At 36.8% G+C, this 27,999-nt stretch overlaps 1 protein-coding gene across 1 annotated transcript; it reads right to left on the reverse strand.

The window, feature by feature from the left end:
* Nucleotides 1-3,536: 3,536 nt before the first annotated feature.
* Smp_212310 (hypothetical protein) lies at nt 3,537-27,116 on the reverse strand (the record flags this gene model as incomplete). The annotated part of the gene is made up of 4 exons (XM_018797938.1): nt 3,537-6,054; nt 10,679-11,329; nt 12,623-12,898; nt 26,937-27,116. The coding sequence occupies 4 exons, from the start codon at nt 27,114-27,116 to the stop codon at nt 5,188-5,190; spliced, it is 1,974 nt and encodes a 657-aa protein (XP_018652929.1). The 3' UTR covers nt 3,537-5,187.
* Between the last annotated feature and the right edge of the window lie 883 nt (nt 27,117-27,999).

The raw sequence follows: 27,999 nt of genomic DNA on the forward strand, positions 1-27,999 counted from the left end.
TTAATTTGGTTATTTATTCTTTGAAGAAGTAGCTTACACCAAGTCACGAAACGTTAGAAAATCTGATTTTTCTACTCATCGGGATATTACAAATATAGTTGAAATCATGGGTCAATTGAAGCTAGACCACCAAGGAAAACCTGGAAGCACTGGACAGCCGTTTCGCCCTATTATGGGACTCCTTAGCAGTGCACATTCACGATCCCGCACTCGCAAGATTCGAACACAGGACCTACCAGTCTCGAGCCGGAGCCCTTAACCGATAGACCACTGAGTCGGCATCCAGAGGTGTTAATGTCTAACTTCAACCAATCCACGATTTTGAACGACCGTTCACCAATTGTCTTCAGTGAGTTGATATCTCTACAACAGACTTGGTAGAACTCCACTGGCCACTGCTTCCCACTAGAACTCAAGGAAATATCTGTTGAAGTCAGTCACTAGTGAGCATATGATTATAGATCAGAGGGGGTTTCAACTATGAAAATACTAAATTCTCCACAACCCCCCCCCCCTCTGATCTATTACAAATATATTAATTTATTTACTTTGTTTTGGGTTGTTTGAGTCAGTTAAGTGTAAGCACATCAAGTCAGTAAATTGTGAGTCTTATCAATATTGATGATCTAAACAATGCAGAGCATGATTATATCAGTATTTTTTTTCTTGTTTTGAGGATCGTTCATAACACTTGCCATATATTCAATTATGTGATGGTGTATAATTGAAATTGGAGACTGGAATCATTTATCTATACACATACAACTATTAGACTCAATGATTAGTTTTTTTTTTAAAAGATCATTTTACAACATTATTATTACACAAAATGGTAAGTTATTCATCACAAAGTATAAACTTATTTGCCCCGAATTCGTACTATACTTATTTTGAATATATGTATATAAAGGTTATGAATATTACACAGCTACTATTTAGAGGCTGATCTACTCAACAACAACATACATATTTACTTAGTATTGTTTGTTTGGATTTTCCCATTGATGTTTTTTAGGACTGCAACTGGTCAGTCTCTAATTGGCATATGTGTTACTGTGCGTATTGCCTCGATATAGCCTACGCCTGTAGCTCTTCTAGAGTTACTGCCGGTCCCAAGCCTGGGTAAAGGAGGAGGGTTGGGCATGCGGTTAGCGACCCCATCCCGTAGAAAAGCTAACTCGCTAAAAAAACGCTAACCAGAAAAAATAATTCAAACCATTTAAACTCTGCCTTGGGAGTTGAAGGAATAATTATGACGTCTCATGATGAAAGCCGAAATTCTTCGGAAGTCACGAGACCGATGCACCTTCTAACAACCAGAGCAACACTCTTTATAGGTACATGGAACGTCCGGACAATGTGGGAGACAGGAAAGACCAGCCAAATAGCAATGGAAATGAGGAGATACAACTTGGCAGTACTCGGAATCAGCGAAACCCATTGGACACAATCTGGAAAACAAAGGCTAGGTACAGGAGAGATGCTGCTGTACTCCGGTCACGAAGGGGAAAATGCTCCACACGCTCAGGGAGTTGCTCTAATGCTGTCCAAAGAAGCACGAAATGCACTTGTGGGATGGGAATCTCATGGACCCAGGATAATCAAAGCATCATTCAGAACAAAGAAGCAAGGGATCACAATGAACGTTATCCAATGTTATGCACCCACCAATGATAGCAACGACGATGATAAAGATCAGTTCTATGAAAGGCTGCAATCAATTATAGAGAAGTGCTCACGAAAGGACCTCACCATCCTGATGGGAGATCTAAATGCTAAAGTTGGAGTGGACAACACAGGATATGAAGATGTAATTGGACGACATGGACTAGGAGAGAGAAATGAAAATGGGGAGAGACTTGCAAACCTATGTGCATTCAACAAATTGGTAATAGGCGGCACAATATTCCCACACAAGCGCATACACAAAACTACATGGATCTCACAGGACCAAATCACAGAGAACCAGATAGATCACATCATCGTAGAACAATCAGTTGAGTGGAACTCATCACTATACGTCAACTTCATTGACTATGAGAAGGCGTTTGACAGCATGGACAGGAGAACATTATGGAAACTTCTTCGACACCATAGAGTTCCTGAAAAGATTGTCAACATTATCCAAAACTCATACGATGGACTACAGTGCAAAGTCATGCATGGAGGACAGCTGACAGATGCATTTCCAGTAAGGACCGGAGTCAGATAAGGCTGTCTACTCTCCCCATTCCTCTTCCTTCTAGTGATTGACTGGATTATGAAGAATTCGACATCTGAAGGGAAATACGGAATACAATGGACTTCTCAGAATCAATTAGATGATTTGGACTTCGCAGATGACCTAGCCCTCCTCTCTCATACACACGAACAAATGCAGATGAAGACAGCAAATGTAGCAGCAGCCTCCGCATCGATAGGCCTCCACATTCACAAAGGAAAAAGCAAGATTCTCAAATACAACACGGAGAACACCAACCCAACCACATTTGATGGCGAAACTATGGAAGAGGTGGAAACATTCACATACCTGGGGAGCATCGTTGATAAACAAGGAGGATCGGATGCAGATGTAAAGGCGAGGATTGGCAAAGCAAGGGCAGCATTTCTACAATTGAAGAACATATGGAACTCAAAACAACTCTCAACTAACTTCAAAATGAGAATCTTCAATACGAACGTCAAGACAGTCTTACTGTATGGAGCTGAAACGTGGAGAACTACTACATCCATCGTCAAGAGGATGCAAGTATTTATAAACAGTTGTTTACGCAAAATACTCAACATTCACTGGCCGGATACTATCAGCAACAGCGTTTTATGGGAGAGGACAAACCAGCTTCCAGCGGAAGAGGAAATTAGGAAAAGACGTTGGAAGTAGATCGGATATACATTAAGGAAATCACAAATGTGCATCACGACTCAATCCCTAACTTGGAATCCGGAAGGGAAGCGGAAAAGAGGAAGGCCAAAGAACACACTACGCCGGTAAATAGAAGCAGATATGAAAAGGATGAATAGCAACTGGAAAGAACTGGAAAGGAAGGCTCAGGACAGAGTTGGATGGAGAATGCTGGTGAGCGGCCTATGCTCCTCGACGAGGGGTAACAGGCGTAAGTAAGTAATAGCCTAAATTCACAAGCATGGTAAGCAAAGATGGATAGTGGCTAGCAGTGGAATCCAGGACGCGCGTTTCGTTCTATTTGGGACTCGTCAACTGGATGTACCTGCATCTCAGAGTTGATGTTCACTCTGGAAATCGAACCCAGTAACTTTCGTTTCAAACGCCATCGCGTTATCCACTCAGCCACTGAGTCCTGATAGCCACTTCCAGGTATATCCAGCTGACGAGTCCGAAATAGGACGAAACGTGCGTCCTGGATTCCAATGCTAGCCACTATCCATCTTTGTTTAACAACATACATACTTTCTCATTCAGTCAATGAGCAATTAATCACTAAGAGAACTGGGAGAAAAAATAATTTTTTTCGACAGAAAAAAGAAACACAAAAATGAGAAGGGATGTATCTAAATCATTTTATTTTTTTGTTTTAAGAGTTTATTATTACTAATAATTATCCCAACTCAAATGCACAGACATAAACACAAGCACGCACGCACGTACACACACCCACACACGAACAAAATAAACAAATAAACAGAAAAATAAATAAATAAACAAACAAACGAATCAATTCACATTGATTAACATTTAAGAAAATAATCATAACCATTTAATTAATAAACTGAAGCAACAAAAAAATAGATTGGAGAAAAATTGGTGTTGGGGCTGGGGGGGGGGTGAACAAAGATAGAGAAAAGGATAATCATTGCAATATTCAATATAAATAAATAACATCAATTATATATATTGTTTACACACAAATGACTACTAAAGAAGTTGTTTGATTAGGGCATCAAATTTCATTTTTTTTATTTCTTCCTTTAATAGTAGTACTTAATGCATAGAAACAACAACAACACCAACATCATCATTACCAATGTTTTTATGTGCCATCAACAAATCGAATATCTTAATTACTCTCTAGTTGATCACACAAAAAACGGAGATATGAAGAATACAATTTAATGTAAGAAAAAATTTGTAAGCTGCTTGCACTATTAACGTACATTTATATATATAGGATTAACTAACCAATAAGAAACCAACAAAATGCAAAAAAACACAAACCATTTTTGACCTTGCGAAGGACATTGACGACAAATTAAAATAAACACATACACACGCAACCAATCAACCAATCAAAGGAGAGTATTCAAAATAAGCGGTCTTATCTACACGCATACACACACGCACTTAGATAACCAATTAGAAAATAGCGAATGGGATGTATTTATGTTGACCCTGAAATTGAATAATAAGATGCATATATATATATATATGTATGATGTAAATATCACAGTATAACATGGCGCTAGAAAATATGTAAGCTGATAGAATAAGCAAATAGTGATATTGCCATAAAGTTTTAACATTCATTCATAAATAAACATTGGAAAAGAAAAACAATCAACAAGACACTGAAGAGGAGATAAAGGGAGATCTACGAATCATCAGAAAAATATGTAAGAACAAGCGGTGATAAACATTGAAGAGGAAAAGAACGAAAGACTTAAACATATATCACACATATAGATGTAAACCATTAACAACGAAGGAGTATTTCTGAAATACAATATAGTTTCAAGAGTGAAAACAATATAGACCATTGAACATAACATAATCTCTTCCAGAAATATAAATAGTATCTTTCTAACTATGTTTACACATAAAACATTAAGAAAGAATAGACTTACAACATAAAGATAAACACTTAGAGATAAAAGGAAAGTAGGGGAGTAAAGCTAAGAAAATGATACGAATTACTTCATTTTTAGTTTGAAACTATTATTTGATTCAGAGAGAAGAGGGAGACAAAAAGCAACCCCAGCGGATATTGAATCTCACTAAAAAATCATAAATATTTGAACATGGTCAGCAGAATGATGACCAGTGACAAGTAAACTGTTGTTCTTAGAATGGATAATACAAGTTATAGGAGGTAATGTGATAAACTAATAAATATATAATCTGATATATAGATTTATAGATGAGAGAGAAAAAATAAAGACACATATCAACAAATAGAGAGAGAAAAAAATAGTTGAAAATCATATTCATATCATTTAATCAGCTTTTCTTACTTTTGAACGTTTCATGGTAGTTTTATTACCACCACCACTACTACTAGTAGTACTACAAGTTTTGCCGACATAATCATCAGTTGACTGTTCTTGTTGATTACTAATTTGATTATTATTATTATTACTGCTTAAGGCTGACTTTAATAATTTATTCGCTTGTGGATGTCTTCCACCTTCAAGAAGTTCTACTTCCATTGTTACAGCAATAGGATCACCATTATCTGTTTTAATTAATGGTGGAAAATGTGATAAGAGATCAGGTGGTGCCTGAGTTAATGATGACTTTTCAGCGGTAGTACTAGTAGTAGTAGTATTGATAGTTAATGATGATGTATGCATTTCCAACTCATCAGATTCAATAGCTGACGATGATGATGATGTATTTGGTAGTTCAATTAATTCAAAACCATTCTCATCATCTTCATGTTTTTTATGTAAATTTCGTTTCATTGATGAATTGATAGGAGTAGAAATATTTGTATTAGTAGTAGTAGTAGTAGTACTACTACTACTAGTAGTATTAGTAGTAGTAACTGTTGACATTGAATTATTATCATCATCCAATTGATTCTCATTACATAATATACTATAAGATTCTATGCTTTCATTATTATTAATAATAATTTCATCTGTAGATTTTTTATTTGGAATATTACGACGTTTACGTTTTGATGTAACAATAGAAGTAGAATGAAGAACAATAAGAGATGGATCATTATTACTATTACTACTACTACTAGTAGTAGTAGTAATAGTAGTAGTAATATTAGTAGTATTGCTAGGAACAGATGGATCCTTTAATGAATGTTCCGTGGAACTTTGTTTCTTCAATGAAGAATCAATATTTTCCTAAAATAAATTTACAAATATGAAAATATATCATTAATTTAAGAATAAATGTCTTACTTGAAGAAGAAAAAAAAGTGAATTAGTAACACTGAAAAACTACATATATATACATTTCGATGGAGTATGGTTCTCTGAGCTGGATGGTTTTGTCGTGGAACTTTCATTGTACTTTTGGACGACATCATCAACATAAACTTCGAGTAGAAGTGAAGTGTTTGAATTTCACAGCTTGTCTTGTACACTGACACTCAAGTCAATCAGCAATAAACAAGCACACTGAAATCAATCCACTTTATCAACCAATCAGGAAAATTATGCAGAAACATAGGAACAAAAATCAAACCAATGAAAAATACAACCAAAACAAAGAAATAAACAATGACAGATTTAAGGTCGACAAGAACTAATCAATATCGAGGTGTACGGGACAAGCTGTGAACTAGATGTGGAGAAATTTAAACGCTTCACTTCTACTCAAAGTTTGCTGATGATGTCGTTCGGAAGGATGATGAAAGCTCCACGATCAAACCATCCAGCTCAGAGAACAAAACTCCATCAAAATCATCCACCTGAGCTACAAATCTTCTCCACTATATATATATATATATGTATATATATATATATAATACTGTTTTATGTAAAAAATATAAAAAGATTTCGGTTATTTATTTACTCTGAAGAAGCGACTTACAATAAGTCACGAAACGTCAGAAAACATTTAGGTTCTTAAAGATTTATTTCAATAGCAAGGTATCAATGAAATGTTCAGAGGATTGATCTTATCTGTACAATTTGTACCTACGTCAACTAGTGCATCACAATTAACCGATTCACTGAGTACAAATTCATGTGATTGGTTTCGAATTTATACTCTAAGTATGATGATCAGTGATGATAACTTATTGTCTAAATTGAATTAGGTGGTGTCGGGTACGAAATTATGACATAATGGCTGAAAGTTGGACGTTCTTGTAGCAATTAGTATTGCTAAACGTCTATGAGATTTATCTTAATAACCATTCTGCAGTTTACATATATGACCTTGTACACGAATGACAGTATGTACGTGTCTATATACCTGCCTGCATCTTTCATGTTCACTGATATTGATTCACGTTTGAATTAAACTGAGTAGCCCTGTTTACCTTCTTCAATCCACATCTTTCATCGTTTGTTTGCATGAATGGATGCCTGAAATAAATGTAAACTAAGTATAATTCTTCGAATTTCGATATGTCACTGTTCTAAACGTGCCAAGTCGATAGAATAAATACGAAGTTAAGTAGGATGTAGTTTTTGTTAGCATCAATATCATTCGATCATAAGGAAGCCAAGAGATGGGTCCTAAAGTGGTAGACCAGACGTCTAAAGACACAAATTCATAAACTCCACCAACAAAGTTCGCAATGCCACAGTCACAGATAGTATTATCAGTATAGGATTTTGGAGATTGTTGAGTTTAGATTGATATCATGAATGGATCAATGTTAGAACGTCACTGAAAACCTGGAAGCATTGGACGGCCAAACCGTCCCAGTATGAGACTCCTCAGCAACGCTCATCCATTATCCCGCACACCAGACTCGAATCCAGGACCTACGGCTTCGCGCGTGAACGCTTAACCTCTAGACCACTGAGTCGGCATCCAACAGTGTTATTGTCTAACTTCAATAAACCCATGATATTGCGCAATCGTCCACCATTGTCTTCGGTAAGCAACTGCTTCGCAACAGACACCGTTGAACTCCACTGGTCACAGCTTCTCACTAGAACTCCAGGGAATCTATCTTGAAGCTAGTCACTACTGATCACATGATAATTATCATCATAGGGTCCTATGTTTGAGCCCCACTTGCGGGATCGTGGATGAGCACTGATGAGGAGTCCCGTACTGGCCGTCCAATGCTTACACGTTTCCAATGGTGGTCTAACATTGATCCATTCATAATATCAACCTAAACGGATAGTATTGTTGAAATATTTCAGCAATAGTAATTAGTTTCATATCATCCTTGACTTTGATTGGATTCTTATAAGTCTATTTGTAATGTGGTCACTAGTGTACAAGTGACTTGACATTATGTGCATGATTTAATGTTACTGTTAGTGTCAAACAGAAAACACAAAGTATTTATACAGTCTATAGTTATTTAGCATTATGAAGTTCCATACTTCATACATATTGTTGATTTCATTGCCTTATGTACGCAAAGAGATAGTGAAATGTAAAAAAGCCAATAAGCACTCATAGAGAAACCTACTACTATTTAATAACAAACTTATTGATATTTTTGGAAATCGAGAAACAAACAATGAACCGATCATCACTAGACTATGTCTTTCAACATGCCGAAGATGATCGCAGGCTACCATGATATAGTTAACTACTGCCTGCTTCGATGAGCGATATTTTCTGGTGTAGAAAGAAAGAAAGCTAGGGGAGACCAAACCAAGAAATATTGTTAGTCCATCAAGTCAATGACTGTTGGATTATGGTATGTTAATGGGTGTGACGACCCTTTGTATTCCATTCGATCATGAGTCCTAAAATTAGTTCATGTATTTTATTCCACAAATTCATTCTTTTCCTACAAACATTGATACTGATATTATTTATACTGTGCTGAGATTTGTCTTGATATGTACAAAGTTTTACTTTACGTATGACTGACTTTCACTTCGCTAGCACAGTATTAAATCGGAAGAAGAAGACTAGGAGTAACCAAACCAAGACATAGTGTTGGTTCATCACGTAATTAACTTTCTATCTGGACTGTGTTGATACATGTGTAGACTACCTAATCGAGCTCGGAGTAATGATCGTGATAAAAGGTTGGAGAGCTTATAGCTCAAAACCGGTCACAGTGGTGTAGATTCATCCACTCTTTGTCTACTTCTAGATTAAGAGTTTCATAATTAGTTTTATACTGTTTTCTTATCTTACAGATTAATCTTTTTGTTTTCAAACCCCACACTCTTCATGCTAAGTCTCCTCCACTGTCGACTTCATGGAACATAAACTTGAATCAATCGTCCCAGATTCTATATTAATAGTGATAATCAATTGGCTAACCGATAGCCAAATAGATTCGTATTTTGTCATAGTAATCGAATCTATATCGTACTGCGTTAAGTTTTAAAATCGAAAAAAATCACATAGAAATTAGTATATTAACTGACTAGTTACTAAGGAGAATGACAAATCTTCATAAACACAAACACATACAGAAGGCTGATAACCTTATCTAGATTATATCACATGGAAATAGTAAACCTTGTGCAGTATAGTAGTAAGGAGCACGTGTTTCACAAATAATGATGGTACATAATGGATCAATATATTACTAAATAGTACTATCAAGCAGATTAGTAGTATGAAGTTACCCAATTCAGTTTCTTTTACTATCGAAAGTATCATTAAAGTCAATCATGGGTAGGTAAGTTTAATTGTTAAACAAAACAAGACATCATGAATTCTCTGCAGTTTCACAGAAACTTCTCACTAACGAATGTCTATAAATTAAATAAGGTTTATGTTGTTAATTGACTACGAACACTATTGATTAGTATTCAAACACATAAAAGTGCACCTTAATACTGAAGTCACTTAGACAAAAGAGTTGTCATGTGAGAAACTAAATCGATAGAATTCTATCAATACGAAATAATATTCACACAACAAAGACATAACACATTGGTTACTACTTCCTAACACAGTTAATGACTTTGTGCATTGACATTTATTTATTTAAACACATGAACATTAGTACAAGGAGGCATTGAACATATACGCGCCACACAAATCATTCGATTTTTGCAAGGGCTGGAATACTGTCTGAACGCCCAAACCGAAATAGGTGATTTTCTTAGAGAGGCACTCCATGAGCATTTCACCTAGAGGTCTAATCCACAATGCAGTCGAGCAACCTTAGGAGATGCAGTCCCATGGAATTCGTTCACCAAAAACAGGTTCATATGACATTTGTTCTCTCAGAATCCTGGAGACCATGTACACCATTGGTTTGGAATCAGGGTTTTCCAACTCCCTTAGGTGGATCCTCTATATCCACCAACCCGGTCAAAGAGCCGGACATTCCTTTTTCGTCCTTTCAATTCCGTAAACAACACCCCCACTGCGAGGGGGCAGTGAGTAGGACTTTTATGACAGTGGCTATGTAGTGGACAAGAACACGAGTGGGGACAATCGAATGTATTTGAATACAAAATTACAGAACGTCTTAGTAAAATCTGAGAATCATACAGTAAATACTTAATTTGCAAAATGTCAATCGATTGTTTCAGACTTGATTGTTCCTTTTGCAAACATCAGTCGATCGTCTCAAATTTAATTATTCCTGCATTTTCACGCCAATTGCGTTCCGTTTCCGTTCTTTCCTTCTCGATCTTCTACTGAAATACATTCTATTCCCGACTATCGCTGTATACTACTTATGTGGATATAAGTAGCTCACACTACAGTTGTATACACGTGGCCATGTGAGGGCATTTAGAGAGAGAGAGCTGACTCTGATCCCCTTCGGCCGCTCCAGGGCATTTGGGGGTGATATTGAATGTAACAAATATAGAATTCGTTTCAAATTATATTTTAATATAAAAAACTTACTATAATGGAAGATGTTTTGTTGCAGCATTCCACTACACATTGATGACTAGAATCAGGTTCCAAATTTTCATTAGTTTTAGAATTAATAATATCTTGACCAGTCATTGAATACTGTTTATCATTGCTACTAATGTCATGTGTAGAGTTGGACTTATGTTGACTATTTTTTTCTGCTACCATTACAGATGATAACTCTATTGGTTGCGGTTGTAGAACGTGTCCTTCTAATTTGGTGTCATCAATATGAACATCATCATTATTATTATCTGTACTCATCAATTGTTTAATGTCTTTGTTATTATTATTGCGTCGACGACGTCTAACTGTTTTGATATTTGCACATAACCATTCACCATCATCATTCCCGGTAGTATCTAATGCTTGTGGCGTAACAGACGTACCAGGAACAGGAGTAGATATATATGAGTTATTCAATGATTCAGGAACAGTAGACGAAGATAACAATGATGATGGTGGTGACGATGACTCAACTACTGCTTTACACGATTCATGATGTGTAGGATTTGATTTCTTTGTCTTCAACGATTTAGCAGTGGTACTGCTACCTTTACTACTGGACGTCTTCGCTACTTCATGAATCGTAGAAGCGATACTGTCTGCATCTTTCGAAACAATGTTTTTATCCGTCATCGTCGTCATCATCTGTTCACTGGCAACTGGTTTTTGTTTAACCGAACATAAATTAGTATCTGAAAGAAATAAGATGACACAATATTTTCAAAACATATATATATATCCTAGAAAATTAAGCCACCAACGGTGTATGCTTCATGACTAGGAACATATAAGTCATTTCGAGGCCAATAGTGTGCACTCATCATATGGTTGATTTCTGATTAGTTCACTGTGTTAAAATCAACAATTATCTATGTATTATTTGTCTGTAGTATCCATGAATAATCCTAACAAAATAAATTATCAGTGTGGGGATTGTAGTATTTTAACAGTTGAACTCATGAGTCTATTTAAACTAAACTACCATTAAAAACCTGAAAGCATTAAACGGCTGTTTTGTCCTAGTATGGGACTCTTCAGCAGTGCGTGTTCATGAGCAAGACCGAAGGTCCTGGGTTCGAGTCCCACGTGCAGGATCGTGGATGAACACTGATTAGGAGTCCCGTACTAGGACAAAACGGATATCCAGTGCCTTCAGGTTTTCAATAGTGGTCTAGCTTAGATTGACTCATGAATTCAACTGTTAAAAAATGCATACTTTCATTGTAAACTCCCTTTCATGAAAAGCTAAACATTCTGTACGCATGATTGTATCATATATATAGGGGGGAATCGAGGAAAAAACACAATGTTAGGTAGTTGAAGATCATAAACAAGAATGTCCACTAGACCTACTCTACATGATAGTTAGTACTCATTAGCAAGGTGTACTAGTAATTCTCTAAAAGAACATTGGTCCCTTATCAATATTTAAACCTGTGTCATCGTATGAGACGTAACCAGTTAGTAATGATTAAGGTAACAGTTCACCTCTCATAGGAATTAGATATTCTTTTGGTATTCAATTGTATCAGAACTTGATACATTTAAACAAATGAACAAACTATATTAGTCAGAACTCATAAACTGGATAAAAGATATACAAAACTTAAATAAAAATTCAATTTCATAATTAGTTGAAGTTAGACATTAACACCGTTGAATGCCCTCCGGCTCAGTGGTTTATCGGTTAAGTGCTCTGGCGCGAGACTGGTAGGTCCTGGGTTCGAATCTCGTGGGGCGGGGTCGTGGATGCGCACTACTGAGGAGTTCCACAATAGGACGAAACGGCCGTCCAGTGCTTCCAGGTTTTCCATGGTGGTCTATCTTCAATTGACTCATGATTTCAACTATGAAAATTTCATAATTATCAATAGAATTTTGAAGTAAAAACAGAACTGAATAAAGAGTTTATATATACATTATAAACAATTCAAAATATTTACCGTAAACACATTCATTTTGTTCATTTTTTAAAATTCCATCTACTGTATGACAATCTTCAATGGAATTAAAGGAGTGTGAAGATGAAGAAAAGGATGAGGATTTGTCGGACAATTTTGTTGAAGATGATGAGGGTGATGATTTCGTAGTTGATGATAGTGTTGTTGTTGTCTTACGAATGGAACGTTTACGTAGAGTAGGATTTTTCTTCGACTGAATTAATTGAACTCCATTTGTTGATTGTGGAACAATATACACAGACTAATTTTTGAAAAAAGAAAGGGTTGAATTATTTATATAAACTAATACATTATATACATATATAGTTGAAATCATGAGTCAATTGAAGCTAGACCACCGTGGAAAACCTGGAAGCACTGGACGGTCGTTTCGTCCTATTGTGGGACTCATAAAGTGGGCCAATAGGATAAAGTGGGCCAATAGGAAATCGTCAAATGGTAAGTGCATGTAATTGGCTAAGAACTAACTTTGCTTTCCGAGGGATGAGACACAAACGACCTAAGGCCTAGTTTTCCTATATATATATATATATATATATATATATATATATATGACTAGAAATGCACTTGATTTAAGTCTGCCTTCAGCTCTTTCAGGGTTATAACGGTTCTAAGCCTAGATAAAAGAGGAACGTTATGAGACGGGATTAGCAAGCGCATCCCATAGAAAAGAACCTTGCTAGAAAAACGCTAACATAGACTCGATTTAGTCTACCCAAATAAACTTAGCTATTCGCCCTCCACCTTTTCTTTTGAGTAGCTAGGTACGTGTAGTAGAAATTGTGTGTCAGTATTAATTCTTAGACACTACGTCACAACATCAAAAGCATGCGATCGACTAAGACATGACCTTTTAAGGAAGAAATCATCTCAGCGGCGGTAAAATATGGCTTAAATTTCTAAGGGACAAATATATGCATGTACAATGTGCATTTTGAGACATTAAGCTATACATTGTCCGTTTCAGAAGAGTTTTGATTGTGAACAAGGTGATCTGGAATGGAGTTGTTTGTCGCCGTCTAGTTACTTACACTGTGGAGCGATACTCCTGGGTTAAAGGTGATCTCGACAGTGGAGACAAGGAGAAAGCTGAATAAAACCAGTCAGACAGCTGCTTGTCATTGGTTCTGTACTTTTCAGACCTCACTGTTGACAATAGAAATCTATGAGGCGAGGTGAGGTGCATTATTTTCAGGAACGACCTTTCATAATTCCCTTCTCCTGTTATGTGAAGACAACATTGTTGCAGATCCTGGTTGTTTGAGGTAAACACCTTACTGCCGTCACAACCCAACACAATCGGCAGTCTTGCAGCTCTCCAACTGACCTGCCTGGTGACACAGTGTAGTTTTCAGTAACGAGCAGATTATCATAGCAGGCAAGTTCAAAGCCAAATTAAAATGAATGACAAAATGGGTTCGAACCAATAGTAATACCAATAATGGTAGACAAGAGTAAACATTCCCAGTGGGGTAGTGGATGTACACTGCTATGAGTCCCATATTAGGATGAAAAACTTGTTTAATTATTCCTGGATTTCATTGGTTGTTTAACTAAGACCAATCCCTTATGCAAACTATGAAGAACACATTACTAAGAAAATGGATTAATTTACTCAATGAAAGTGCACAGTTACTTTAAAAATTCAAGATTAAGATTGATGAATGGGGCTGGTAGGTCCTGGGTTCGGATCTCGTGAGGCGGGATCGTGGATGCGCACTACTGAGGAGTTCCACAATAGGACGAGACAGCCGTCCAGTGCTTCCAGGTTTTCCATGGTGGTTTGGCTTCAATCGACTCATGATTTCAACTATATATATAAATTACTAAAAGTCTACACAAACAATTACATTATTTTAAAAATTAAATGGTGACGTTGTGAAAACACTGACAAAAAAACATAAACAAGAACATGGTACATTTAAAAGACTGAACGAATTCCAAATGATCAATATTTCAAGAGTATAAGTACACCATTTGTGTAGATTAGGATTGATTTTTAGATCGAATTACAAGTTCGATGTTGTGTGATTACGGCTGATCACATGGTGAGAAAAAAAAAGCAGGATATATTATTTCTGCACTGTGAATTATTTGACTTCAGTTCAAAATATTCTTTACAAGGGATTTATTTTATTTAAACACATATATATTGGTACAAAGGGGGCACCAGATACATATGCACTGCACAAATCTCATTTGATTTGTGTGAGGGGCTGTGATACTGCCTAGGTACCCAAACTGAAGCAACTGGTTTTCTTAGAGGGCTACACCACCAGCCTTTGACCTAAAGACCTGATCCACTACGCAGTGGAGCATCGTGAGGAGATGCAGTCCCATGGTAGCCGGTCACCAACGATTGATTCATACGCCATTAGTTTCCTCAGGATACTGGAGCCAGCCCATGTGCACCATTTGTTTGGAATGAGGGTTTTCTAACTCTCCTAGGTGAACTTTCCTTGTCCACCAACCTGGTTAAAGAGCCAGACATTCGCTTTTCGTCCTCTCAATTTCGTAAACAACACCCGTGGTGAGAGAAGGCAGTGAGTAGGACTTCCCTGGCAGATGCTGTATACGCGTGGCCGTGTGAGAGCATTTCGAGAGGGAGGGTAGCCCCTTCCTACTCTCGGCCATACCAGGGCATTTGGAGGGGGGGATAAGACAACTTAAAGTCTGATCTATGTGAACAGAAACAGTTAACTTTCACAATTATTTACCGCTCATTAAGATCCTCAGTTACATAAGTAATTTTGCTCTTAGAAATTCATTGGATCCTCTTGAACAACAAACAAATATATTTGGGGTGTGCTTCTCCACTTCCTAAACGAAGAATGTTGCTTCAAGACTGATCTACGTAGAAGCTTAAAATAATGGTAGGAAATAAAGTAAATGAGAGCGTTGATCACTATGCTTATTATAAAAGTCTTATCAAGCTCATGGTAAGTCTGTATCTGACGAGATCTAGACATGGATTTAAAAAACTTGGTTGGCTTTTACCAACTTACATTGCTTGTGACATAGGTGTTAGTTGTCCGTCTGTCAACCCAAGGATGAGTGTACTGTGAAGTAATACGCTCTGTATTACTCGATGAGTGTGAGACTTTAAAAATAAATATTTGTAAGTTACCAGTATTTGATCATAGATCTTTTGAAAGCATTGCTCGTATACACTAGAACCATTAAGTGAGCGATGTTGAAGTTAGAAACAAGGTACAAATGGGTTAATGAAGTAGCGAATCTTCTTCAAATGAGGTGGTTGAGACGTGCGTTACGTGCCCTAAACCGTTATTTACTTTGACGTGCAATGAAGATTGGAATAAAAGTAACTTCGAAGAAGAGTAACAACGATCAAAACAAAACAAAGAACCAGTCTACGTAGCCGTTGACTGTTGGTTTTAATCATTTTGACAAATGCAGACTATCCTGATTGATGTTCTCTTGATAATAACGATCAGCGATAGGAAAAGTTGAATGACATGGATCAAAATTAGCAGCAGTAGTGTGGATTCACTCATTCCTTATTTACTCCTTAGATCTTGGGCTTTGAAATCACTTTACACTTGTTATTCCATGAATTCATTATTTCTTTTCTAATCATATTACTTACTTACTTACGCCTGTTACTCCTAATGGAGCATGGGCCACCAACCAGCATTCTCCAACCCACTTTGTCCTGGGCCTTCCTTTATAACTGTATCCAACTTTTGTTCATTCTTCTTCATGTCTGTCTTCATTCCTCGGCGTAATGCGTTCTTTGGTCTTCCTCTTCTCTTTTGGCCTTGAGGATTCCATGTGAGGGTTTGTCTTGTGACGCAGTTTGGTGATTTCCTCAATGTATGTCCTATCCACTTCCATTCTAATCATATTGTTCATACTTAATGTTTTCTACGAATCCTACGACACTACCATTTGTCTTAACAATTTCATCTTGCTTCAATGATTTGGCATAGAATTGATGTAAGTATATATAAGGTTCTACATGTTGCTTATGACTAACTGAATTCAAACAAGTTAAACCAATCTATTCACCATTTCCATGCATTCCTATTATTATCATTATTATGCATCACCCTTAATCAAATCACATTCTTATTTGTAATAACTTCCATTGATCTAATAAAATAATCACATCATTAATTATGCACAATGACATGGTATCCTTGACCTTTATGTGTCTCGCATAATCTTCGTTTTGATGATTTATAGAAAAAAATTTACTTCCATTTTGATTCATTAAGCATAGATGAATCTTTCTTCTCAACAATGTTAATCATTATAGTTGTACACAATCATATATGTTGAGATAAGATGGAGGTTGGAGGTGGTCAACAGGAAAACCCTGGACCCGGGTTTCGTGCTACTTGGCACTCATCAGCAAGGTGTACCTGTAATCTTGAGGTAACTGGTACTCCCTGACTTGATCGATAGTATTCGATCAGCACTAAGAAGGACTTGATACGCATGACATTGATTACCACCCAGTGATCAATCAGTTGTGACAATCATATATGTATATATGCATAGTTAAGAAGTATACATAGGTCTAAAGTGAGATACTACTTACAAATTGGTTTAAAAAATGTACCAAAGAGAAGTTAAAGTTTTGAACCGATTCTAATTATCAGTTTACTTGCTGTTATGTTTGTTACACACAACATACACTCTTCAAACACATTGCAAGTATTATACTCAGAATGGTTATCTAAAGGTGAATGTAGTTTTTTTTATTTATTTAAACACATATATATTGGTACAAAGGGGGCACCAGATACATATGCACTGCACAAATCTCATTTGATTTGTGTGAGGGGCTGTGATACTGCCTAGGTACCCAAACTGAAGCAACTGGTTTTCTTAGAGGGCTACACCACCAGCCTTTGACCTAAAGACCTGATCCACTACGCAGTGGAGCATCGTGAGGAGATGCAGTCCCATGGTAGCCGGTCACCAACGATTGATTCATACGCCATTAGTTTCCTCAGGATACTGGAGCCAGCCCATGTGCACCATTTGTTTGGAATGAGGGTTTTCTAACTCTCCTAGGTGAACTTTCCTTGTCCACCAACCTGGTTAAAGAGCCAGACATTCGCTTTTCGTCCTCTCAATTTCGTAAACAACACCCGTGGTGAGAGAAGGCAGTGAGTAGGACTTCCTTATCAGTGGCTGTATACGCGTGGCCATGTGAGGGCATTTGGAGAAGGAAAGAGGACTCTCCCCACTCTCAACCGTACCAGGGCATTCGGGGGCAAAGGTGAATGTAGAATGATTAGTAACCCTATTTTCAAATAATCTGACTTAAAAAGGGATATAATTTAAAAAATTTTTGTTCAATGGAAGTGTTGGTAATTCATCATTTCAAACCTAATTTTTGAGCTCTAAAATAGCATGATCTAAGCTCTCATTTTGTATCGGTTTTAGAAATTTGTGATAATAATGGATCGGCTGTAATTTGAAGAGTTATTACCTTCTATTCACAATTTTTATGGTTTAAAACACGAACTGATCTTAGCTAAATTTTCATTGAGCACTGGACAGCTGTTTCGTCCTAATATCGTCATTTGACGATATACTCCCATCACACTCCTACCACAAGCATGTTTAATGTTAACCCTTGCATACTGTTTATGGCACAGTTTATAGTCATACGCTGACCCACTCCTATCAGACTTAATGGGGCTTCCCGGTGAGACACCGAAAGACTCCTTCTCCAGTTCTGCCTTTCACGTGTATCCATACAATACGCTTCATTCTATTAATCAGGTTTTAAAATGGATTGGATGATTAGTCTGATCTCAACTTAGCTGCCCACGTTAGCTTATGAAGAGAGTTCACTAATTTCAGGGCACCACAAAGAGGTGTAATTCAGTCATTCATCACAAATCTTGAAATTTTTAAGCCATAAAAGTAGTAAATAAGCCCACTTGTTTACCACACATTATTAATGAGTCCATGTAAAACACATGATTGTGAAACAATTCTTTCCTGAAAGAAGGACTTATGAATATAATCGAAATAAAATATATGCCAGTCATCTCTGGTCGAATATTTAAACAACGGAACTACGTCGTATATATACATATATATATAAGAATCAATGAACAAATATGTGATTGAGTAGGAAATACTACCATTACAAAAAAATGGGTTCAAAATCATATGACTTTCAAGGTATCATATGAGTGAAATATTTTTTTGTTCGATTTCAGATATTATATACTCTCCGAATATTTATAGAATAATCTTATCCAGTTGTAAACGAGTGAATTCCAGTTCAGAATAGTGCATCATTACAGAATGTTCAAGAAAAAAATCCTGCACATAGTTAATATTTGTCGAAAATAAGCAAACATTTGAGTGTAGACGTCAAGGGTTAACTTTATTTAGACGACAATTTAAAACCTAAAGGTACTGAATAGGTGTGTCGCTACTATATAGGACTCCTCTAAAGTGCGCACACACTACTCTATCACGGATCGAACCTAGGATTTTCAGGCCTTGTATCGATCGCTTAACCACCAGACCACTGAATTGTCATCCAATTGTTTACATTTTTAACATCAGCCAATTGACAATAACGTGCGACCATAAACATTGTCCTTAATGACATTCATCTCATCAACAAGCTACTGTTGGAGAGAACAAGCCAGATTCCAGCGGAGGAAGAAGCGCTGGAAGTGGATAGGACACACATTGAGCAAATCACCAAACTGCGTCACAAGACAAACCCTCACATGGAATCTTCAATGCCAAAGGAGAAGAGGAAGACCAAAGAACACATTACACCGAGAAATGGAGGCAGACATGAGAAGAATGAACAAAAATTGGATACAGTTATAAAGGAAGGCCCAGGACAAAGTGGGTTGGAGAATGCTGGTCGGCAGCCTATGCTCCATTGGGAGTAACAGATGTAAGTAAGTAAGTAATGACATTCATCTCACCCTCAATATAGTTGAAATGCACTAGTCACGGATTTTCATTATAATAGGATTTGAAAATGCAAACTATTGTATACTAACTCAGTAGTCTGAGTTTTAAGCGCTAATCGAGAGACTTGAAGTGTCCGTATCTAATCTCTAGCGATGCCGAAGATGTGCGCTACTGACAATCCCATAACTAGGACGAAACTTTCCCGATCCTTCCTCATTTTCAATGAATATCTAGGAGATATCAATTCGTGATTTTAAGCTTCCTATTCAACAACATTCACAATATTCCATTAGATTAAAGCATAGAGACTATTGAATAAAGTTACTAATAGATAGTTACGCTCATGGTGTCATTACTTCTGAAATCGATCGTAACAATACTTACAAAAAAAAGCAATACACACATACACACATCAAACATGAAGTAATACTCGTGACTAGTAATTCATACAATCAGAATTAGTTTCATTCTATTACTACACCTTCAACATTTGCCTATTTTTCTAGCCCTACAGTGAAGTTATGTAATCATATAAAAAGTATTATTATTATTATTATTATTTAAAGCCAATTTAAAAGAAAACACACACCATTCTCTTTAACCCATTGATTTCAAAAATAGACAAGGAAGCTTTTGTTATATAACATTAGCCTGAAAATAGAAAAAATCCGGAAAAAAAAAGGTCACATACATAGATTTGGATTAAGAAAAAGTTTTATACATAAAACAGTAGTGTAAATGAATATGTAGGCTTAGTGAGAGAAAGAGTGAGAGTGAGAGGAAGAGGGAAAGAGAGAGAGAACAACAACGAAAGCATGTGATATACAAGCTTAGTTTTATGAATATAAAGTAAATAAATAGGAATAAGGAAATAAAAGTACAGTATATACAACAAAAAACGAATTAAATTTCACGAGGCACTTTTAAGAAACAAAAAAATAATAATAAGTGAAAAATCAATATGTAAATGTGTTTATGATTGTGTGTGTGTGTATGTGTACAAGAAAAATTGACACATACATTCATAAGGAAACAATCAAAATATATTATAAAAGTAGTAAATAATGCCAGTTTATGATAATAATACTAATAATAATGACGGAACATTTAAACGTCTGTCCCTAGTTAGCCTGAAGCCCCCAAATGCCCTGGTACGGACGCGAGTGGGGAGAGTACGCTCTCTCTCGAAATTCTCTTACATGGCCACGCGTATAAAGCCTCTGTCAGGGAAGTCCTACTCACTGTATTCTCGTGGCGGAGGTGTTATTTACGAAATTGAGAGGACGAAAAGCAAATGACCGGCGCTTTAATCGGGTTGGTGGACAAGGCGAGTCCACCTAGGGGAGTTGGAAAACCCTCATTCCAAACAAATGGTGCACATGGGCTGGCTCCAGTATCCTGAGGGAACAAATGGTGTATGAAACAATCGTTGGTCACCGGCTACCATGGGAGTGCATCTCCTTACGATGCTCCACTACTTTGTGGATTAGAGCTTTAGGTCAAAGGCTGGTGGTGTAGCCCCCTAAGAAAACCACTTACTTCAGTTTGGGTACCTAGGCAGTATCACAGCCCCTCACACAAATCAAATGAGATTTGTGCGGCGCATATGTATCTGGTGCCCCCTTTGTACCAATATTTATGTGTTTAATTAAATTAAATGTTAACCTGAAAAGTATAGAAAGTGTATGTGTGGCGGGGAAGATTCAAGAAAAAATAGAGAACAAATATAACAGAACATTGCAGAATATTGGATTAATTTCTAAAAGCCTAATAGGTTCTAAGTTTAAACCATTTCACCGACTACAAATTGGTTAATCTGGTAAGCAGTATTATGAAGTGGGCGAGGTCGCACTAATTACTGTACTGAGGTGTGACGGTAGTAAGTTGTTTCTTTCGGGCAACCAAGACCTACACCAATGATACCTTACCATAACGGAAGAGGCTAAAAAAGGTCCAACATAAAAATGTCACACCTTACCTTACCCTGCAGATTTACATTTCTGGGTCGCTGTGACAACTACTAATCAAGTTTCCTTCCCAGACCTCTCAAGAAGAAATATCGTTGCAGTGTGGGTAACCGGGCAGTGACAACCGTCCTCATACCTTCAGCGGAAAGACATTCTCTTGAATGACTGACATTATTAATGTATGGCTTAAAACCGTCACCATGCGATGGATCCACCAACCTGAATTAAAAGGGTTTTCAGGAACAGAAAATCAATTAGATGTAACACAAACAAGAATATTGAGCGTCCATACCTCGGATTATCAGTGACTCATTGCTACTGGACCAGAAAACTTCTATTCTGTCCACGACTACATGGACACTTCAAAGACTACACTACTTAGCCTAAACAACCCATATATCACAAGTTCGAACATCGTTTTACCTAACTGACCCTTCGCAGAATATATATATATAATGGCTCAAAGCTAAATACAGAAATCCATGATAGGAGAAAATAAACTACAATGAGTGAACGGATTTGCACCCGTGAAACCGAGTCGAATTAAACTCAACCTAAATTGTTTTACGCAATGCTATAGTTTATTTCATGCCTTAGAATAATAGTCAGAATGTTGGAATATTGATGTGTTGATTTCTTCATTAATCATAACATAGTATCCAATTTTCTTCAACCTAGCAACAAAACTATTCACTTTGAGTATATTTGAACTGTGGCTACTAGTGGCACCCAGAACACACGTTTCATTTCAACTGGGACTTGTCATCAAGATGTTCAAATATTGTAGTGCTGACGTTCACACTAGGACTCGAACCTAGCATCTTTTGTTTTAAGCTTCAATAGGATATTCACTAAGCTACTAAGTTCATAGTAGCCACATACTTGTTCAATAGATATGAAAGCATGAATAGAAATTGATGATTTTCAGATGTTGAAATTCAAGAATGCAACTGATCAGTCACTGTGGTCACTGATAGCCATAATACAAACATACTATACATTTTAAGAAGGTTCACATGAGGGCAATCTGTTTGGGATACACATATGGTAATAAAGATTGATTCGTTGGAGTGCCGAATCTCAATAATTAGAGATTACGAACAATGATTACCATCATCATATAAAAACTTTAGTCTAAATTAGAGCGAAGTTTCACAGTATTTGGGCGCCGAGTTGATGTAGGACATTAAATAGGAAGAATATATTTGTAAAATCTCAGCGAATGAATTGAAGTAAATTTAACGTATCGCTTGGACCAGATTGCCCAGCTTAACGTTGGATTTACTTCAAATTCATTCGCTGAGATTCTACAAATATATTCTTTCTATTTAATGATTACCACTATTCACTCCTTTTACCGAATTCGAGAAAAAACTCAACATAAAAACAGGTAATGACCAAATATACCAGTTAGTCATAAATAATACGGAACTCGAAAAGTACATGCATTCTTTCAAGTTACCACACTATGTCAGCACAGTGAAACGTAATTATCAAGACGAATTTCAGAGTAGTATAAGAAAAGATCAGGCATCAAAAATATGATAGGAGAATACTGAATGAATATACGAAATAAAGGGTACAAACTGAATTTGAAACTCAGAATCCATTTGAATACAAAGAGTAAGTGAATTTCATCTATTGTACTCGATTGCAAACTATATCACCTAACGTTCCCAACCACTGATAAAATAATTAAACTCACATTTGTTGTTGATAGCTTCAATTTTTAGCAGCAACAATTAAACTAAAAAACTGTCCAGTTGTTTAATTTTTCCACCCTTACTATACAACTACAAATAGGGTAATAAATTTTACTGCAGACAGAGGTTTATGATACCTAAAATCTCATTCGAAAAATTCTCTTGTATCGTAACATGTTTCTAGATTCTACCTTCCCGTCATTAGAACACTATTGGTCAAGTCAGTGGTTATGGGAAACTGTCACTATGACAGGAAATATCCAATGGTTTACTTTTTACTTTTTTATCAAGCTTAGTCACAGACATTCTGTTGGGAGAACGCCTTTTCTATTGGACTTTCTATCAGTAGATTCACTTATCATAGTTATATTTAGTGGAGACGCTTACAATGCTTAATCCTCTGAATGTTTAGAGTGACAATACAAGCATGTTTGGGATGCGTTTTGTCCTGCATAAATGAAACATATCACTTTAAGACTGGTGTTAATCAATGCCCAATTTGCGTTAACCGTCATTCATAAACTTCCAATCTAACATTGTATTTGTTCCTTTAGAATACGCACTTATGTTCAACTTTCCATTTTCATTTCAGCTTACTACTTTGAAGTGAGGTTTAACAACTTGGTGATGATTACCTGACTGAGATTCCATTAAATGTTAGTTATTGCCTTTAAATGACTAGTATGTTTCTAACAAAATGGATAATCAGAAATTGGGAATCCGATTCCGGTAGACTGGAGGATTAGTCTATGAGTCGAAAAACATTAAAAAAACAATTACTGGACACCTGCCCCAACGTATATAAGGGACAAATTACATCAGATCTCCCTTGATCAAATTTTAGGAAGTAGATTCCTACTCTGATATATATTGCAGGGAGCTGACTCGTGAGACATCAACAGTACTTTATTTGTACTGTACCTCTACTGATAATCCTTTAAGATCCTCCTCTTAAGATATAGTCAGATGTGGAGTAGGACAGAAAGTTGCTGTAATTCTTAATGGCAGGAACGTGTTATGAGACTGTCTATGACAGATGATTTTCTGAGAAGTACACCAATATCTTTAGAGCTCTGTAAAAATGTGCCATACTAAAAACTAACGGTGAAGTCAGGCAAAGTTATTTGATCGCACCGTTTCTATTTGCTAATTCATTCAGTCCTTTTGCGTAGTATGAGCCCTTATTTAATCAATGGTCTCATTTTGAAATAATGGGTTGGAAGATTTATGCACGTTTTGTGCCTAATATCTCAAGGGTTTCTGTACTAAGTACCACATTCAGACGTCTGAACTGCATGAAACAAGTGAAAATAATATATCTCCATAGTGTTACACTGTTACAACTTAATAGACTTCTATTTACTAAGACATCCGAGTCCTAAAGATATAACTAATTGAATCGACAACGTCAGTGAACAGAATCTAAAACCAAAGTCAGCTGAAGTTCTACGGAGCATTTAGTTGGTTCTCTATTTTAAAATTGAATAATAAGGACAATTAAAACTTCTCGAATGGATCTAACTGTAGTTTTGTTCTCCCATTCTCTCTGGCAAGTCAGACCTTACCTCCCTTACTTTATATATGCTACCCACCTTTTGAGTTAGATTTTTTTCGTGCCTATGTTGTACCGGGTTCGTGTTTAAATAAGAAAACACCACGCCTAACAAACTTTAAATTTTAAGTTTCGATAATTTTACTAACGTTAATTATCTGTAGCATTTACGAGGCTGAATCTGTCATGATTCATACAGCGACATGCACCACATGGTATTATATGTACAGTGTCATTACTGTTAGAACATGTTAGACGTGCCAGTCAGTCAGCTACAACGTAGGACCAGGCACATATATGCGTCTGTCCAAGTTCCCATACTTGGACGTGCAGAACTGTTTGTTTATACACTATGCATTCATCGAAACAACTTATTTTACTCCTCCTCTAACACGGATCAACAAACCGAAAATATTGAACTACAAAGGTTCTGCTATGATTAGTAATTGGCTATTTTGCAAAAGACCGAGTATTGACAGTGTGCTCTTGTTGAAGCGGTGGCTTAACGGCTAAAATGCCCAACTCTGTTGCTAAGCTTTGTGTGCAAACCCCTCCCTACTAATTTTGGTTTGACCAACAGAATAACATCACTAACCCTTAGACTGAGAATGTGGCTCGAAGCCAAGCAAATGAATCTATATCAGAATGAGTTTCGGTTGTGATGTTACAATCTTAAAGCTAACTTTAGATGAGTGACTTAGCTAAACACGTAACAATGCGAATGAAAGTGGGGTCACATAAAATAATGTTTATTTGTTTTGGTAATAAAATAAAAAAGACCCTGAAGCAAGGAAATCCAGAAGTTATTTATTTGTCACAGCAGAACGATCTATCGAGCACATGTAAAAATGAATGCCGGTTGACTCATCACCTGACTATAATTGGGTGTATTATTCGCCTAAGGAAGTGATTCCTAACTTTCAACTAAATGAATTGTAGGGGTTGATAAAATATTTGGGCATAACTTGTTAAACGGGCATGACATTATTGTTTGTAAGGGTTCGTATTTTCTAAGCGCTGATATGAAGGAATTGATTAAAAAAATTACTAAGACGAAAAGTGAAAAAAAATGATTGAATAGCAACTGATCTAAACTAATCTTCAGTACTGACAAAACGAGACGATAAAAACCCCAACTCGTATTAAACATAGATGGGCATGCAAATATATATATATATATATATGAATTACTCAAAATACTGAGTACAACGACTGAGTTCTTGCACTGAAACTATTAAAATAGCAGAGAAATAGAACGGATGCGTTAAGATGGAATCTGAATTATCTTACAAACGAAGGTGGGTAAACAAACGGTCGAGAGTAAGGAGAGTCCACTCTCCCTCTCCAAATGCTCTCATACACAGCCTCTGGCAGGCAAGTACAATTCACTGCCTTCTCACACCACGGGTGTTGTTTACGAAATTGAGAGGACGAAAAGCAAATGTCCGGCGCTTTAACCAGGTTGGTGGACAAGGAAAGTCCACCTAGGAGAGTTAGAAAACCCTCATTCCAAACAAATGGTGCACATGGGCTGGCTCCAGTATCCTGAGGGAACAAATGGCGTATGAATCAATCGTTGGTGACCGGCTACCATGGGACTACATCTCCTCACGATGCTCCACTGCGTAGTGGATCAGATCTTTAGGTCAAAGGCTGGTGGTGTGGCCCCCTAAGAAAACTACCTGCTTCGGTTTGGGTACCTGAGCAGTATCACAGCCCTCACACAAATCAAACGAGATTTGTGTAGCGCATATGAACCTGGTGCCTCCTTCTACTAATATTTATGTGTTTAAATAGGTATGAAATAAATATAACGACCAGATTATCTTTCGAACGTTACATAAAACTGACCTAAGCTTTCCACACTTCCAAAGAGCGTAAGAATCAGATAAACTGAAAATGTGTCGATTGGCAGCGATACGTATAATGTCATACATATCACACGAAGTTTAACTAAAAACAAGAGTCAACCATTCATTTTAACATATATGTTGGAGCGAATAATTTATTTAGATTATAGGCAACTCGTGTTAACACTCTAAAGGCTGGTGACTTGTTATTTTACAAGTGATTTAGATCAATTGTGACGAGTTACATCTTAGTATAGGAAAAAATGGAAATGGAACTTACTGTATTAGACTTAGAGATATCAGCATTTGTATCTCTGATTGCTTCAATGAAGTTATGCCAAGGCAGACGTGCCCTTGTGTCTGGAGACAGGAACAAGAGTATGCATATTAAGGCAAGGAAGATGGTCAAGACTAGATATCCATATAAACCGAAAAGCTGTCCTTCATCTGACGGTAGCATCCCCTTGACCTTGAAAGACAATGTTTGATCTTACCGCTATTCCGTTAGTAGAGAAACAAACTTCGAAGTGTAAATATTTAGAGTGAATTAGTTTCGGAACTTTGACATCTTAGTACTTCAGTATAAACTGAAAATAGTATTTTTTCATGCTATTTTTCAAAATGTGCTGTGCTTTAGGTTTCGTACGCACTGTATACAATTTATATCTGCTCCACCTCGTTACAATATCCGTCGAGCTAATATTTTTGCAATCGGAGACTGTGTTATCTCTACAGACTGGTCGGTCAATGCGAATGGATCGATGAAAGACTAATTGGAAAGTTTAAGGCTATATTCGAGTCTTTCACATCAACGTTTATCCGATGGCCAACGCGTAAGTTATCATAATGTCTTCTATGGATTAAAAAGGAAACCTGAAAGATATTAAAACACAGGAAACACTCCTGGGACTCACCCTTGCCAACGGCACACGAATTATTTGAGGGTGAATACTGAAAAATCCGAAACGTATGCAAAAAGACCATAGCTAGATGCCGTATTATTTACGAAAGACAGATGGCATATGATAGCCGTACTTGGCCGAAACGATTGTTTTGGTACGTTAAACGGAGAACTCAACATAGTCATGATATCCCCTCATAACTGTTACACGAAAATTCAGATTTACCAGCTGAATCAGACCTGGCAAAACTTGAGACCCTATCAGACTATTTCAGCGAAGTGTACTCCATGTTTTTTGTCAAAAAGAATTGTCCTAATCACAACACTGAGATGCCAGCCATTGGACCTGTACATGTGACTAAGGAAACTGTTCTTCCATTGATAACTAACCCCAAACCTTGTATGATATCGGGACCTGATGGGTTACACCCACGCCTGCGTC

The sequence above is a fragment of the Schistosoma mansoni genome, chromosome 6 (genome assembly GCF_000237925.1).
Source record: "Schistosoma mansoni strain Puerto Rico chromosome 6, complete genome".
NCBI classification, from domain to species: domain Eukaryota; kingdom Metazoa; phylum Platyhelminthes; class Trematoda; order Strigeidida; family Schistosomatidae; genus Schistosoma; species Schistosoma mansoni.